Source organism: Octodon degus, unplaced genomic scaffold (genome assembly GCF_000260255.1).
Source record: "Octodon degus isolate 3935 unplaced genomic scaffold, OctDeg1.0 scaffold00008, whole genome shotgun sequence".
In the NCBI taxonomy this organism is placed as follows: domain Eukaryota; kingdom Metazoa; phylum Chordata; class Mammalia; order Rodentia; family Octodontidae; genus Octodon; species Octodon degus.
In genome coordinates, this window is record NW_004524584.1 from 12,104,894 (window position 1) to 12,119,861 (window position 14,968).

Sequence of the window (14,968 nt, forward strand, 5' to 3'; positions counted from 1 at the left end):
GTGTGGGTGGTACACACCTGTGATCCCAGTACTTATGAAGCTGAAGCAGGAGGATGACAAGTACAAGCCCAGCCTAGACTATCGAGCAACTTAGTGAAGCCCTGTCTCAAAATTTAAACCTTTTTTTTTTAAGGGCAAGTAATGTAGCTTAGTGCAAAGCTTTGTTCAATCTCCAATACAGCAAAAACAAAAACACTACTGAGATGGTGGGAGATGTGGGGTGGTTGCTACTATTCATTCCTCTTCAGAATCTCTCCAGGGCTTACTTCTCTCTGTTAGCTTTTACTACTCCCCAAACCACCTCCACCTGAGCAGCTGCATATCAATTTCCAGTGACGTGTGTAGGTGTGTGCATGCCTGCAAGCCTACAAGAGAAGCAAGCCTCCTTGCAAATCTACACTGAGCTGAGTCAACCACAGAGCCCACTTGGCAGTGCCCAGATGTGAGCATCGGGCATCATCTCTGGGAGATGGGCCTTCCTTGGGTTAACTGGCAAACAGATAGCAAGCCTTACTGTGTGCTGGGCTCTGTGCAGCCTCAAGAATCCACAGAGGAACAGAATGCAAGGGATGGGCTGGGGGGCAACTTGCAAACACAGGAGATGGCTCAATTTGTCCCTAAGGGATGAGAAGAATTTTCCCTGCAAGGGAGGGAGGGTGCTACTGGGAAGGAACAGCAGGGAGAAGTCACCAAATCAGAAGCCAGCCACCTAGGGAAGTGACAAGTGCCAGGAGACGCAATCAGTGACTCACCAAGTGTCCAGGGCAGGAGCTGCCCATGGAGAGGGCATGGCAGGTGCCCAAGTATGCATCCAATGAGTGTAAAGGGAAGGCAATGAAGGAGGGCCCAAGAGGGGAAAGGCTGGTGTGGCTTCTTCATGTAGTGCAGTCTGTAGAGCGAGGTAGGAGAACAAACTGGAGCCATACATACAAAGAAATCTCACCAGCAGAATGTGGGGCGAGCAAATCACCCTATAAAAGGATGTGCACTGCCTCCTATGCCAAGCAGCAGGGCTGCACAGCCGGATGCCGCCACTGTCTGACCATTTTTGCCAGAGAACAGTCATTTCACGTGGTCCAGCCTACATAGAAATCAGGGTGGTCCATGCACACCACAGAATACTACTCGGCAACCAAAAGGAACACATTGTGGACACACAGAACAGCTGGCCTAGGTCTCAGGGATTGTGCTGAGTGAAAAGGTCAAACCCCCAGAGTTACATACTGTGAGATCACTTGGATGTGATGGGCTTGAAACGTCAGAAGTGCTGGAGTGACTGCCTAACATGCATGAGACTCTGGGTTCCACCTCTGGCGCTGCCAAAGAAAAAAAGTAAAGGAAGTCTGAAGACAGGGCATAGATCATTAATGCAAGGCCAGAGAGGAGGTAAGAGCTGCTGTCGAAGAATAGCCCAGGGACCCTTGCAACGAAGCACCCCATCCTGACATCAGGCAATCACAGTGCCATCATAAAGAACTAGATGCACACACACGCACACGTGAGTTTGCATGAAGCGGGTACGAAGGCGTTTGATGGCCTCAGAGTCATCCCCCTGGCTGTGACCCGGCTGCATTGATGAGGAGGTTACCATGGGGAACAAAGAGGTACAAAGGCTTTTGAATTATTTCTTATTGCATGTGAGTCTACAGTTGTCTCAGAATTAAAGCATGTATTTCGGTAGTGATTACTGCTGAATTTGAGACAGAGGTTGATTCTAGGTCAGGGGGTAAATTATGTAGATGAGAAAAAATACACAGAGGAGATTCACTTTATCTGATGTGTTTGCTTAAAAAAGAAAAACCTGGAGCAAATATAGCATAATGTCAAAATTCTATAAAGCAGATGGGGGAATACATAATGATTATGACATTCTCTCAGTTCATGTTTGAAAGGATTCATCATTTCTGAAATACTTATCTCACTTAGGATGAGCTGGCGAGTCCCCCAACTGGCACAGGGTTAGGCCTGGGCTGCTGCTGTGAGTCACCCCTGCCTCTCCCCACAGCCCCCAGAGAAGGAGGGCGCCCTGCCCCGGCAGGTGGGCAACAAGACGGAGTGTGGCCTGCTGGGCTTCGTGCTGGACCTGAAGCAGGACTACGAGCCCGTGCGCAGCCAGATGCCAGAGGAGAAGCTGTACAAAGTGTACACCTTCAACTCCGTGCGCAAGTCCATGAGCACCGTCATCAAGATGCCCGACGAGAGCTTCCGCATGTACAGCAAAGGCGCTTCGGAGATCGTGCTCAAGAAGTAGGTGGCTGGCAAGCTCAGGGCAGGGCCCGGCCAGGTGGGGCAGCGGAGGGCTAGGTCCCATGGTGCCTGTCATCACCCAGGCCGGGCCAGCCTTTCTCTGGGCTGGAAGCCTCAGACATCCAAAGGCCACAGAGTGAGACTCACCTCAAAGGCCACTCACTCTTTGTTTTCCTTGTTAACCAGGCTTCTGTAACTCCAGACACTAGAAATAAGCCAGGAAAACTAAGCAAGGCACCCCCTCCCTGGGCCTCTGGCTGCCTACTGCACACTGCAGGGCTTGGTCTAGACCCATGGTCCTTGGACCCAGCCGTTGCCTGGGGTCACCAGAGGAACATTTCCCAAAACACTGACTTGGGCAGAGGTTGCAGCCCAACAGCAGAACACTCACCTAGCAATGTGTGAAGTTCTGGCTTCCAGCCCCAACGCTGAAACGGAAAGTTGGGCTCACAGACGTGAACCTAGAGACAGCTTGAATTGGAATCTCTATCCAGGGCTCACACATGGGTATTTATTAGCAATTAAATAGTGTTTCGTTTTATTATTATAAAAGATGCTTCTGGTGTATAAGCAGAGGCAGGAACCCTGAGCCTAGGCTTCCCAGCCTTTGCCATCAGCAGCTGCGTCACTGAGGCAGACAGAGCCTGTGACTCTGGCACATGACAGTCCTGAGGCACACAGGAGATGAGCTAGCTGAGCATGGATGGGACAAACACAGCAGGCAGCCAGTGTCCCAGCCGGGGACTCGGTGGGCCCTCGGCCTGCCCTCACTTCTGTCCCTTCCTCCCTCCCCAGATGCTGCAAAATCCTCAATGGAGCGGGCGAGCCCCGGGTCTTCCGGCCTCGAGACCGGGACGAGATGGTGAAGAAGGTGATCGAGCCGATGGCCTGCGATGGGCTGCGCACCATCTGTGTGGCCTACCGTGACTTCCCCAACACCCCCGAGCCCGACTGGGACAATGAGAACGACATCCTCAATGACCTCACATGCATCTGCGTGGTGGGCATTGAGGACCCCGTGCGGCCTGAGGTATGGTGAGGCTGGTGGTCCTGAGCCTGTGGCTCCACACAGTGCAGGGGCTGTTCACCTCCTTTCGTGCATAATACTCATTAAGGCCACATCCAGCTCATATGAGCACAGAAAGACAGGACTGCTTGGCCAGTCGGTGGTGTTGCGCTATGGGACAGTCCTCCAGCCGTCTAACCAGCCATCAGGGGCTCTACCTTCTGTCCCCAGGTGACAGGTGTGAGGGCCACTCTGCCAGAGAGGCTCCTCACCCTTCAGGGACTAGGGTCTCTTGTAGCAAATCCCTAGGCATAGACTTCAGGTCTCTGTAAAAGATATTCCTGGTCACATGAGCTGCTGTCCTCAGGAAAGCCCAGAGTATGGAGTCCCCCTTCCTCTTGCTCCTGTCTCCTCTCACAGGTGTGCAATCCTGTCCCCCTGACCAGCTTATCTGGTGACCCAGCTGGGCCTGTAATAGATATGCAGGTGCAGAGCTTAGAGTCAACCACAGGCTACATTCTCTAGCAGAAGGGGCATCACCAGGATGGGGGGACAGCACTAACAAGTGCTTAGCATACAGTGGGCCTTCCAGATCCTATATATGTCCAAGGGAGGCCAGGACTGTGCTGAGGCCTGCTAGGTCAGGAGGAGGAGGTGTGGTGGTCCCAGGACTGCCTGGGCAACAGAGGCTGCAGGGGGAGATGGCTGTAGCCTGGGACCTCCAAGGTGCTGCTGTGGGCCTGCTCCCAGAACTCCCGAAGCTGCTGTCCACTCCTGCTGTCTCCAGGGACTGTGAGATCCTGTGCCAGGCCCCTAAGGATTCTCTTAACCTGCACTAACACCATTCTCTAGGGGCCACTGGCCCTTCTCTATGCTTTCTCTTACAGAGCCTCAGTTTCCCCTTTTTTAAGTAAGAGAGGGTAGCCAGACATTGAGATACATACCTATAATTCCAGCATTCAGGAAGCTGAGGCAGGAGGACTTCACTATGAGATCCAGACTGGGCTATACAGGGAGACCCTGTCTTTACAAAATCCAAAAAGAAAAAATAGAGAGAGAGAGAGAAGAAGAAAAGACATAAGAGAGGAGAAGAGGAGGGAGGAGAAGCTGCCCCCCAAACTCCTGTGCCTACTGCTCTTTACCAGGGGTCAACTTGGGACATTGTACCTTCCAGGAAGGTGCTTATGCCACTGAGCTCTATCCCCAGCCCCTCTACTGCTCTTGGATTCTGTATGTCAAAGAACAAGTACGCTGGGAGCTCACACATGTGGCCTCTCACACTTCCGCAGCAGAGCTCCAATTGCAAGCTCAGGCATCAGACAGGCCTGGGTTCTGGAATGCCAGGCTTGTCAGCTGTGCAACAATGGTCCGGTTACATAACCCCTCTGGGCTTGTCTTTAGACTGGGGATGATTATAGTACACACATATACACAAGCACGCACGCACACACTGGGCTATTGCATGGGTCAGGTAACCCACATGAGCAATCAGAAAGGTGTCGGGCATAAGGTCAGTTGCCCATCATCGAGGATCCCCTTGCTTCAGGCCTTCCCCAGACATCTCATTGCTTCAGATCTGAGGCATCCAGCAGCCCCTAACACAGAGCCTGGCCTGCAGAAGTGCTTGATATGTGTGTATGAAATGAATGAGAATTAATGCATCTGAAGCCCAGTCTAACACTGTGACTCACTGTACCACACACACACACACACACACACACACACACACACACACACACATTCTCTCACAACACTCAGTAGGTCTCAATCACCCTCCTCATTCCTGCCCTACAATAGCAGAGACAACAGCTGCCTGCACGATCCTGAAGGCCGCCACTCTCTCTGGCAGACAGGCCATTTATCAGCCTCGCAGGGCACGCTGCCCATGACTACCCACTAGGGGATGCAGGCCTCATGACGCTGCATTACCTCCTTGATGGAAGCCGCTGGGCCCCAGGCTCCTGGCTCATCAGCTTGCCTAGGAACGTCCCTGAGGTGGGATAAAAAACACTAGTCACAGACCTTTTTTGGCCATGACCCCAGTAAGATGAAACATACTTTATATCATGACTCAAGTCAACATATATGCATAACCCATAAGAGTCCATGTTTTCCATCCATTTCTTCCCTTTGTTTTCTGAATGAGGTTATCACCCACTAAACTGATTTCATAGTCACTCAAGAAATCCAACTCGAGATTAGAGCTTCTGGTCACATCCACGTGTTGTCCGGAATCCCCAGTCTGCAGGTGAAGCTGTCAGGCCCACAGAGGAACAGGGACATGTGCCTGAATCTCTTCCCTGTAAGTGGCCAGGCACAGCCAGATTAGATCAGACCGTCTACCTCTCCACCCAGGGTCTTCCCCTATGTTGTAGTATGGGGTTTTACCATGGAACAATATAATACAAGACAAAAAAAAATCATATACAGTGAGTGTGGGTAGTCTGTCCACACACTAAAGATCAAAAAACCCAGCTGAGGGCCTGGAGTCCAGCTGAAGACCTAGAGCCCATAGCAATGCCTCCCATGAGTCCAACTGGAGGCCTAGAGCCCACAACAGTGCCTCACACAGGCCTGTTTCAGGGATTTGCGCTGGGCAGGCCCAGGGGTTAGTGGTAGAAGCCAGAAAGTCTGCCAGTAGGATAAACAATCTGTGCTAGTAGGCTGAGGGATCTGCACTGGAGCCAAGAAGCAATGCTCAAGCTAAAAACTAGAGCTCCCCTGAAAAGTACCACAGCCATCCTCAGCAACAGTGAGGTCCCGAGCTCCTCTGATGATGAGGGAAGACAAGTTCCCATCCGGAGAGTCAACATGACAAGCTACTCCAGGAGACTGAGCAGACCACCATCTTCCCCTCTAGAGCCAGCAATCAATGCTCAAGGTAAGGACCAGAGCCTTCCCAAAGCAAACCTTAGCCATTCTCAGCAACAGCCAGGTCCCGAGCTCCTTCACTGATGAGAACAGCTGAGTTCATCAGGATAGCCAGTGTCACAACGTTCTCCACAAGAACCAACAGCAGCCCCAGGGAAACTAACAGCTCCAAAAGCTTCCCTAACAGCATCTCTTCTTCTCAAGTTCTGCCTCTTATGCTGCTGGCAACAATCCTCAGGTGGGCCTCCCAAACCCAACACCACCCTGGTTCCATTCAGCTGGGTGTTACAAGTTGACCATCAGTTATCCATCCACCGCACCCTGGGTGCCACATGAAGACAACACGTGGCATTTTCAGAAGAGACAGACCCAAGTGCAGCAGCCCCTGGTGTTCTCAGTGGCCAGTGTGGTCATCCAAGGAGGTGATTGCTGACAGACTCTGGGAAGGGCCTGGTTGCAAGCTTCAGCTCACACCACCAAGCCACTTCTCCTCACAGCACCTTGGTCTGCTCATCTGCGAAACAGATCCCTTAGCTCCCTTCCAGGCTCCGACTCTCGGACAGGGAGGCAGCTGATGGGCAGGTCTACCCCACCTCAGCTGACACGGCCCTTGTCAGCATCCATGGAGAGAAGTCACAAACAGCATGAGAATGACTCACAGAGAGCCCAGCGTCGAGGACCTGGGCTCTAACTCTGTCCCTTCATCCATCCCCTCACAGTGGCCTCAGTTTCACCATCTGAGAAATGAAAGAGTTGAGCCACCAGTGTTCACAGTGGCAGCCACAGCAAGCTGCAGGCAGCAGCTCTCTGAGGGTCCACAGGCTCAGATGAACACTGTGCTGAGGAGTCTGTAGGCGCGGTTGGCCTCCTTCTGCCTCTCTGCATGTGGAGACACATCGGGAAAGCTCAGAAGCACAGACCTTGTGGAGCCGCCCTGTTGTCTCCACCCCGGCTCCCACTTGAGCAGCAGCTGCTGCCCATGCCATAGGTGACTGTCCCTCCAGGACTGTCTGTCGCTTTGGTGGCAGTGGTGGGTTTTGGGGTTTTTTTTTGTTCTGTGGACTGAACCAGGGGATGTTATACCCGAGCTGAACACCCACCCTTTTTTTATTTTTTACTTGGAGAGAGACTTCACTAAGTTGCCCAGGCTGGCTTCAAACTTTGGATCTTCCTACCTCAGCCTCCAGCATAAATGCAACCAACCAGCTCCGCACAGCCCACCCTGCAGGGCATCTCCGAGGCCGTGAGACAGCTCAGATCCCGTGCACAGCAGCAAGAAAACACTCTGTGTGTCCCTGGGCCCAGTAGAGCGGGGGACAGAGCTCCTCGCTGCCTTCCAGCAAAGCCTGAACCCAGGGCACCCCAGCCTCGCGGAGCATCATCAGGGTCATCTCCAGAAACAACAGAGGTTTAAAAGCCTTTGTTTAATGAAAACAGGAAGCACGCATTTTTCCTGGCTTTCTCCTCAGTGAGAACTATTTACGATAATTTTAGTGAAAGAAGCCATTTTTCAAAAAAATGTAGCTGTGAATTTATTATTTCCAGCAAACCAGTGCCCCTGGAGCTGGAGCCTTAATTCTGCCTGTATTCTCGGTGCCCAGGGCAGCTGGTGAGAGGACGCCAGCAGAAAGAACAGGGTCCCTCCAGGGTGGGGCGCAAAGGCAGCGCCGGGGGACTGCAGGCGCGGGGCAAAGTGGGCGGGCAGTGTACTTTCTGCTACTGGAGTAAGATGCCTGCCAGTCCGTTTGTAAGGAGGACAGGACTGCTTAGCAAGGCCATGGCTGGCTGACTGCATGACTTGAGGACATGGCCGCACAGCCGGACCTAGGCGAGAGCGGAGAGCAATCAGCTCACCCTGCCTCAGGCCGGGTCACGGAAGAGGAGGAGACCGGCCCCGCCCACCACCAGGCCCCGCCTCTCAAGGGGTCCGCCTCACCGCGCAAGGAGCTGGATAGGACGACTCGGGGGCTGGGGCCTTTGGGACCCTCAGGATCCCAGTTGCCGCAGATCCCCGAGATATGGGGCCCAAAAGAGAAGACTGCGCGGCGCTCAGAGCCCGATTGAGAAGGTCTGGCAGGCCCCTGTCCTAGGCGCGCTCCATGGAACCCTCCCACTCTTGCTGTAAGCCCCTGCGTTACAGATGCAACCTAGGCTCTGTGAACAGGTGCCGGCTCAGCCTTTTAGTCCCTAAGCCCTCTGCCCCATGGCAGGGAGGGGAAAGCGAGGTCTGCACGTTTCTCCCACCCCTCGGTGCTGGGAGAAGCCTGGAGGGGACCAGAAACAATCCTGAAAGTAGGGCTCCCCCATCCATTCCAAGAGGACCCCCATGGCTCCCAGGACCTGAAGGGCCACCTTCTGACCACAGGCCCCCAGCCCACATCCTGCTTAGCCTCAACCCCTCCAAGGGGTCACCCTTAGCATGGTCCCAGGCTCTGCATCCAGGGCCACCCTGTGCTCAGCTGTGTGGCCCCAGCCCACAGGAAGCTTCCATTACTTACCAAACAGAACTGGCATAGCTATTCCCTGCGCCAGAAAGCACTCTCTGATTTCTCCTCTCCACATACTGCTTTATAAAGTTACAGTATCTTCCTCTGTGATCCTAGAGCCCTTTATCAGGCTTGTACCAAAGACCCAAGGCTCCATACAAGAGGTGGGTCTGATGCACCATGTTATCTGAATATAGAAAGTCATAAAACTGTAAGTTAGATTGGGTCTACCGTGGAGCAGCCAACTTTGGAGGGGATGGGTACCCCATCATTGGAAGTATGCAAGCAAAACAGGCCGACCATCCTTCGGGGACACCTGGGAGTAGAAGTGGGCAATGACAGAGCCAAGTGATGCAAAGTCTGCTCCAACACCAAGGCTTTACGCATGTGTGAAACATGGCCTAAATTCCTCATCAGGGTAGAAGCCAGATGAGGTATGCATTTCCTGGAGGAAGAGCTCTTCTCTGTCTTCTGCATCTGAGGCCAAACGGGTGTGAGGGTATGAGTGGACACTGGGCATCCATTTCCTCTCTCTCACCCTCTCGGTGGGCTTCGATGAGCTGGTGCTGGGGCTGAAGCTGAGGCCTTATTCACATGACCCCTAGACCTGAGCAGACGTGGGTGGCTCTGCCCAGGCCCTAGAAATAACCCCAGTGGATCCCGCAACCCTTGGCCTCCTGCAGCCCTTCAGTCGCTTCCTCTTGCACAGGCTGTCCCTTAGTACCTAAAGAGGCCTCTGTCCCCAGACCAGGAGCTATCCTGGGGCGTGTATCCCTCCCTCATCCACAGGAGGGCCATGCATAGAGCCCTGGTTTTTCTCTCAAGTGCCAGTTTGGAGTCCCTGAAGCACATGACAGTGCCCAGGTGGGCACTAGTGGCCAGAGTAGGGAGAGACAGAAGAGGGGCAGGCCAGAGGGAAAGAGACCAGAGGAGGTGGGCAGTGCCCCCAGCTGGAGCCAATGGTGGAGCTGAAGGAGAAGCTGGCATGAGTGGGGTGGACCTGAACTAGGCCTTTTTTAAGGTCCATCTTTGTTCTTGCCATTCCTGAAAGCTAAAAGGGGACCAGGAGGCAGGACATGTCCAAAGTGAGGACTGGGGCCAGCGTTTGGGCTGCCCTCTAACAGTCTAGGTAGTGTCCAGCTTAAGATGATTCAGTGTAAGTACAGTGGCCTAAAAGTAGAAGTTGTCCTGGGGATTTTGAGCTTAGAGCTGGGCACGGTGGTACATGTGTGTCATCCCAGCACTCTGGGTGGCTGAGGCAGGAGGATTACAAATTTGAGCCCAGCCCAGGAAATTTAGCGATTTAGCAAGACCCTATCTCAGAATTTCTCAGTGTGAAGGCCCTGGCTCAATCTCCAATACCACAAAAAAAAAAAAAAAAAAACCTTAGTTGAAATCTTTTCCTGGGATAGCAGTATCCAGCACAACACTGTCTGGAGGTGCTGGGCAGGTCCACGAGCCCCATCAGACAGACGTGTCCATCCCAAGAGGGAGCAGCCAGGCCTCTGCTGAGTTCTGTGTGGCTGAGGCAGGGTGAGCAGTGGGTTAGGTGTGTGCCGCGCAAGTTTAGAATGCACGGTGCTGCTGGGGGCGTAGCTCAGAGGCACAGCACCTACCTGACAAGTACCAGGTCCTGAGTCTGATTCCTGATTTAAAGAATAAATAAATGAATAAAATTCCTGGTACTTTCAGCTTCCGATGGGCATTCAGGAACCGACCAGGGGGTCTTATCACAGCTGAGGGGCTCTGCCCCTGGACGCCTTCTCACCATCTGAGGGAGGGTGAGGGACGTCTCTCTAGGCCTTTCCCCCACTGCCCCACCCCATGCATCTCTGTGTCCAAAGCATCCTGCTTTGTAAGGACACGTTCACTCTGGATGAGGGCTCACCCTGGTGCTCTCAACTTCACTAGATCACTGCCAAAGAGCCCCTGCCCTGGCGGAGCTCTCCCTTCACAGCTTGGGCTCAGGACTGGACCGTATCTTTTGGGAGAGTTCAGGCTTCACCTTCTCTAGGCAGGCCACCAAGCAGGGCAGAAAAGGGAGTGAGCCGCCGTGGGCCCGCTGTTGCGCCCTGCAAGAAGAGTGGGCGTTGGGTTGAGCCTCAAGGCTTGGGAGTCACCTGCTTTTGTCTTTCCTGTACAACTGAATTTTCTGCCCTTGACATGTTCTCTCCTACTCTAAGACACGTTGCAGCAAATGTAGCCGTATTATTTTATTATTTGTCACTGCCTATGGGTATGAAATCACTTGTTCGGTTGATCTGTGTTCCCCATAAAGGGCTGAAGCAGCCCCAGGCTGGTTTCCACATGCTAATTGCGGGGTGAATCCACAGTTCCAGGAGGAGCTCCTGGAAAGGAGGGGTAGTGGGCGTTGCTACCTTCTGATTGGCTGAGCTGGGTCTAATCCAACTTCATTGGCCCAGACGTAAGTCTGTCGCAACAGTCAAGAGAACAGGATGCAACCCGTAGTTGTCCTATTTTACATGAAGCGGAGTCACGAGTAATTATTCTAAGCCAATATCACAGTCTATAAATAAAATGTCCCCAAATGCAAACGTCCCCCAAAAAACCTGAAACCACACAGGCTGATGGAGTTTGTGAATGAAACCAGCACAAGTTCAAGTGTAGTTATCAAGTACTACGCACTCTGGCCATAGCCAGATCGATCTAAAAGGAGCTTCTTAAGGCCTTTGCTGCCTGGGACTCTGTGCTGAGGAGAATTCTGAGGCCCCATCAGGTCTAACTGGGAATGCAGTGGCAGATGAATGACGCCTGCCTGGAGCAGGAGGGAAGACAGCATCGTGTGTGGTTACCTAGTCCCCTTGCCTATAGCTGTCTGGGACACATGCTTACTCGGATTCTGCAGGGGGACACCTACTCGGGGTGGTGCCCTCCCCCATGACTCCTATCCTCCTATGCAGGTCCCCGAAGCCATTCGCAAGTGCCAGCGAGCAGGCATTACAGTTCGCATGGTCACTGGTGACAATATCAACACGGCCCGGGCCATCGCCATCAAATGTGGCATCATCCACCCAGGGGAAGACTTCCTGTGCCTGGAGGGCAAAGAGTTCAACCGGAGGATCCGCAACGAGAAGGGGGAGGTGTGTGGCCAGGGTGAAGGGTCCCCAAGGGACACAGTGGAGACAGGCACTGGGAGGCATGGGCTCTGCATGCTTGTACAGGAGCTACCCCAGGTGCCACCAACAGCCCAGTGCCTCTGGGTGGGGACCCTGCCATCCCTGAGCCTCAGTTTCTCTCTCTGACCCCACCAACCCACTATCTATCCCATTCCTCTCCAGATTGAGCAGGAGCGAATCGACAAGATCTGGCCAAAGCTGCGAGTGCTGGCTCGCTCTTCCCCCACGGACAAGCACACTCTGGTCAAAGGTAAGCCAGGGCCCTCAAGCGACACTGAGGCCCTCACAGGGCAGGAACCACCCTAGCATGCAGCTCTCTACAGGAGGGAATGCAGGTGCTGGCACTCCCTGCTCCTGGGAGAACTTCTCACCATCCCACCTCTCCTGCACCTCCAATTGCTCCGAGAAGCAGTGGAAATGGATCGTGTAGGGTCTCAAACCCATGGCTCAAGTCCCAAGTGGGGTCCACCAATGTGCTCTGTATGGACACGTAGTTCCTTTTTATGCTGACTTTTTTTAAATTTTAATTTCTATTAGTCTGTGTGTGCAGTACATAGTAACTACATACATCATATGGAGTTGTCTGCAACACACTTTGAATTCGCTTTCATGCCTTCCCCACCCATCATCTCCTGGACCCCTTATGCTGAACCGAGTGGTTTGTGTAGACCTTGCGCTCAGCCTGCCCATTTATTCTCGTTGTCCCATAGCTTGGGAATTTGAGACCTCAGCTCCACCTTTGAGGACCCCATCAGCATCTAGAACTAGCACCTGTGGAAAAGTTGGCCTGGAAGAGTAGCCCAAGCAGGAAGGCCATGCATGCATCCCTTCTCCCTCTGCTTCTCCTCCAGAGAGAGACAGAGACCATGCCTGGCTAAGGCAGGACAGCAGCTGTGGGTCACCTTCAGGGTCACACAGCCTTGGTGTATCAGTCAGATTTTTGCTGCCATAACAAAATACCTGACCAAGTCAATTTAAAAGAGAAAAGTTTTATTCAGGATCATGGTTTTAGAGGTTCTAGGCCAAGTTACTTGGTAGAGTTGCTTCTGGGTCCATGGCCACACAGAACATCGTGGCAGAGACCTGTGGTGGAATAGGAGCTCACCTCATGGAGGACAGGCTGAGAAGGAAGAGTCCAAGAGAAAGGCTGGGGACCAGACTGTCCCCAAGGCCACGGCCAGGATCCACTCCTTTGACAAGGCACACACACCCAGCTCCATCACCTCCTAGCAGTGCTGTCAGGTAACAACCTTACCCATGGACCAGCCGATCCAGTTACCTCCCAAATCTGTCCTCAGCAAGTGGTCAATACAGTGAGCCTTTGGGGGAAGGTAACACATCCACACCATAACACCTGGTTCATGGCCCGCTTTGCTACTGACCTGCTCTGTGGTCTTGGCAAGTCCCTCCACTGTGGGACTCAGTTTCCCTATTTTTCTGCTTGAATTATCCCTAGGTGTCTTGAATTTCTGTCTCAAGGATGTTGCCCAAGGACATTAATGGCAGTAGATCAGGTCTAGGGACAGAAATACAAACCTAAAGCCATAGATACTGGAACATCCTTATCTCTTATTCGTTCACCCATTCCCTCATCAGCTCGCTTATTCTCCAAGTAACCATTTATTGAGAACTTACTCTGTGCCAACCTCTGCTTTAGCCAGGCATGGTCCTTCACTCTGGAATCCACAGTGCAGTTTGCAGCAGTTCTCCACAGAGTGACAGGCTGAGTGGTGGCTGCGAAGGGTGAATGGGGTCCTCACCAGCTCTGACTCTCACAGTGGGTATCACAGGCAGGCAGGGAAAGCACTGCAGAGCTCAGAATGACCAGGCCTCCTGAGAGAGGAGGAGGAGCCTGGGAAGCCCTGTGCTAGGAGCCCAGTTAACCACCCGACCTGCGCTGTGCTGTTGACCCAGAGCCGGCCTGTGTAGGAACAGGGGAGTAGCATCATGTTGCTTCCTGCTTCGGGAAGGGACCACCAAGATTAGCCAGTGGACTGTTGCCACCTGGACTTGGTGATGGCAGGGCCAGCAGTCTTCAGGACAGGAGACATTTGCAGGTGGAGAAGCTCAGCCCAGGAAAAATGCCTCGATTCCTGGGCCTTCGGTGTTTGAAAGCCTGCACACTGAATACTCTGTGGCTCTCAGGTGGCCAGGTGGATGTTGCTGGAAAGAGGCAGGTCTGAGGAGAAGAGATGTACTCCGGGTAGGACTGGCTGAGCCAGGGCCTCTGACACTGAGTGGAGCTGACCAGACAGCTGGCCACCAAGTCAGAGAGAGGCCAGGGGCAGGGACGGCAAGGGTGGGAGAAGCGGAGCTCCCACCTGAGTGGTGATGGGGGCTGAGACCCTATCCAAGGAAACCAAAGAGGGTTGCTGAGGAGCAGGGGCAGCCTGGGATGAGGGGTACAGGAAAGAAACCGATGAGCACAATGGGAACTGAGGCTGAGCAGTTGGAGGACAGGAGGTGGCTACAGGGAAGTCCCAGTAGCTCTGTAGGGCTGAAGGCAAGGAGAGGACAGGGGGGGGGGCTTCCTCCCAGCTCTCTGTTCTACTGGGAGCAGTTGGAGGCTGTGAGAAGTCTGAGCCAACCCAGGTGCCACAAAGAAAGCCCGTCACCTGAGGAACCAGTGCTTTTCAGGGAACGAAAAGTGCTTTTCAGGACTTTTTCTGAGGATACAGGCCCTATAGGCCTAAAGGAGGGGACCCAGGCCAGCCCCAGCAGAGTGAAGGCGGCCCAGGGTTACTCCTGGGCCACAAGGTGTAAGAGGTGGGCCTGGGTGAGTAGTGCTTTAGAGGAGATAGGCCCCCAGGGTGTGGGGCTCCTCACCTCCCCATAACAGCCACTACCTGCCTGGCACAGAAACCCAGGAGGGGTGGGCAAGGGTCCTCAAGGCAGCAGAAAGGCCAAAGCTACAGACAGGTAACGGAGTGCATCAGCCAGGAGGGATCAGCACAGACAGGGCAGTCAGGTGTAATGGGGTCAGCGCAAGGCCTGGCCAGGGAGGGCCTCCGAGCACACATGCTTGTCAAAGCCAGGGAGGAGTGTGAGCGACAGCCTGGGGCTCCTGGGGGGAGTGGCCACGAAGGGACACAGGTATTCTAGTGGCAGAGATGGACCAAGGGCAAGGCAGGATTTCTGTGAAGTTCTAGAGCCACAAAACGCAGGCCTTGGTGAGGCACTGACCTGTAGAAACAGAGGGATATGTCAGGGCTGACACCCAC

General features: G+C 53.5%; 1 protein-coding gene across 7 annotated transcripts in view; it reads left to right on the top strand.

Moving 5' to 3' along the window:
- Positions 1 to 14,968, top strand: part of Atp2b2 (ATPase plasma membrane Ca2+ transporting 2) — a 157,961-nt gene that overhangs the window by 125,208 nt on the left and 17,785 nt on the right. For all 7 annotated transcript variants that reach the window (XM_023705294.1, XM_004625029.2, XM_023705301.1 and 4 more), the window contains 4 exons: positions 2,006 to 2,247; positions 3,043 to 3,277; positions 11,532 to 11,711; positions 11,910 to 11,997. In XM_023705294.1, the coding sequence (XP_023561062.1) occupies positions 2,006 to 2,247; positions 3,043 to 3,277; positions 11,532 to 11,711; positions 11,910 to 11,997 (745 nt within the window). The remainder of the gene's footprint in view (positions 1 to 2,005; positions 2,248 to 3,042; positions 3,278 to 11,531; positions 11,712 to 11,909; positions 11,998 to 14,968) is intronic.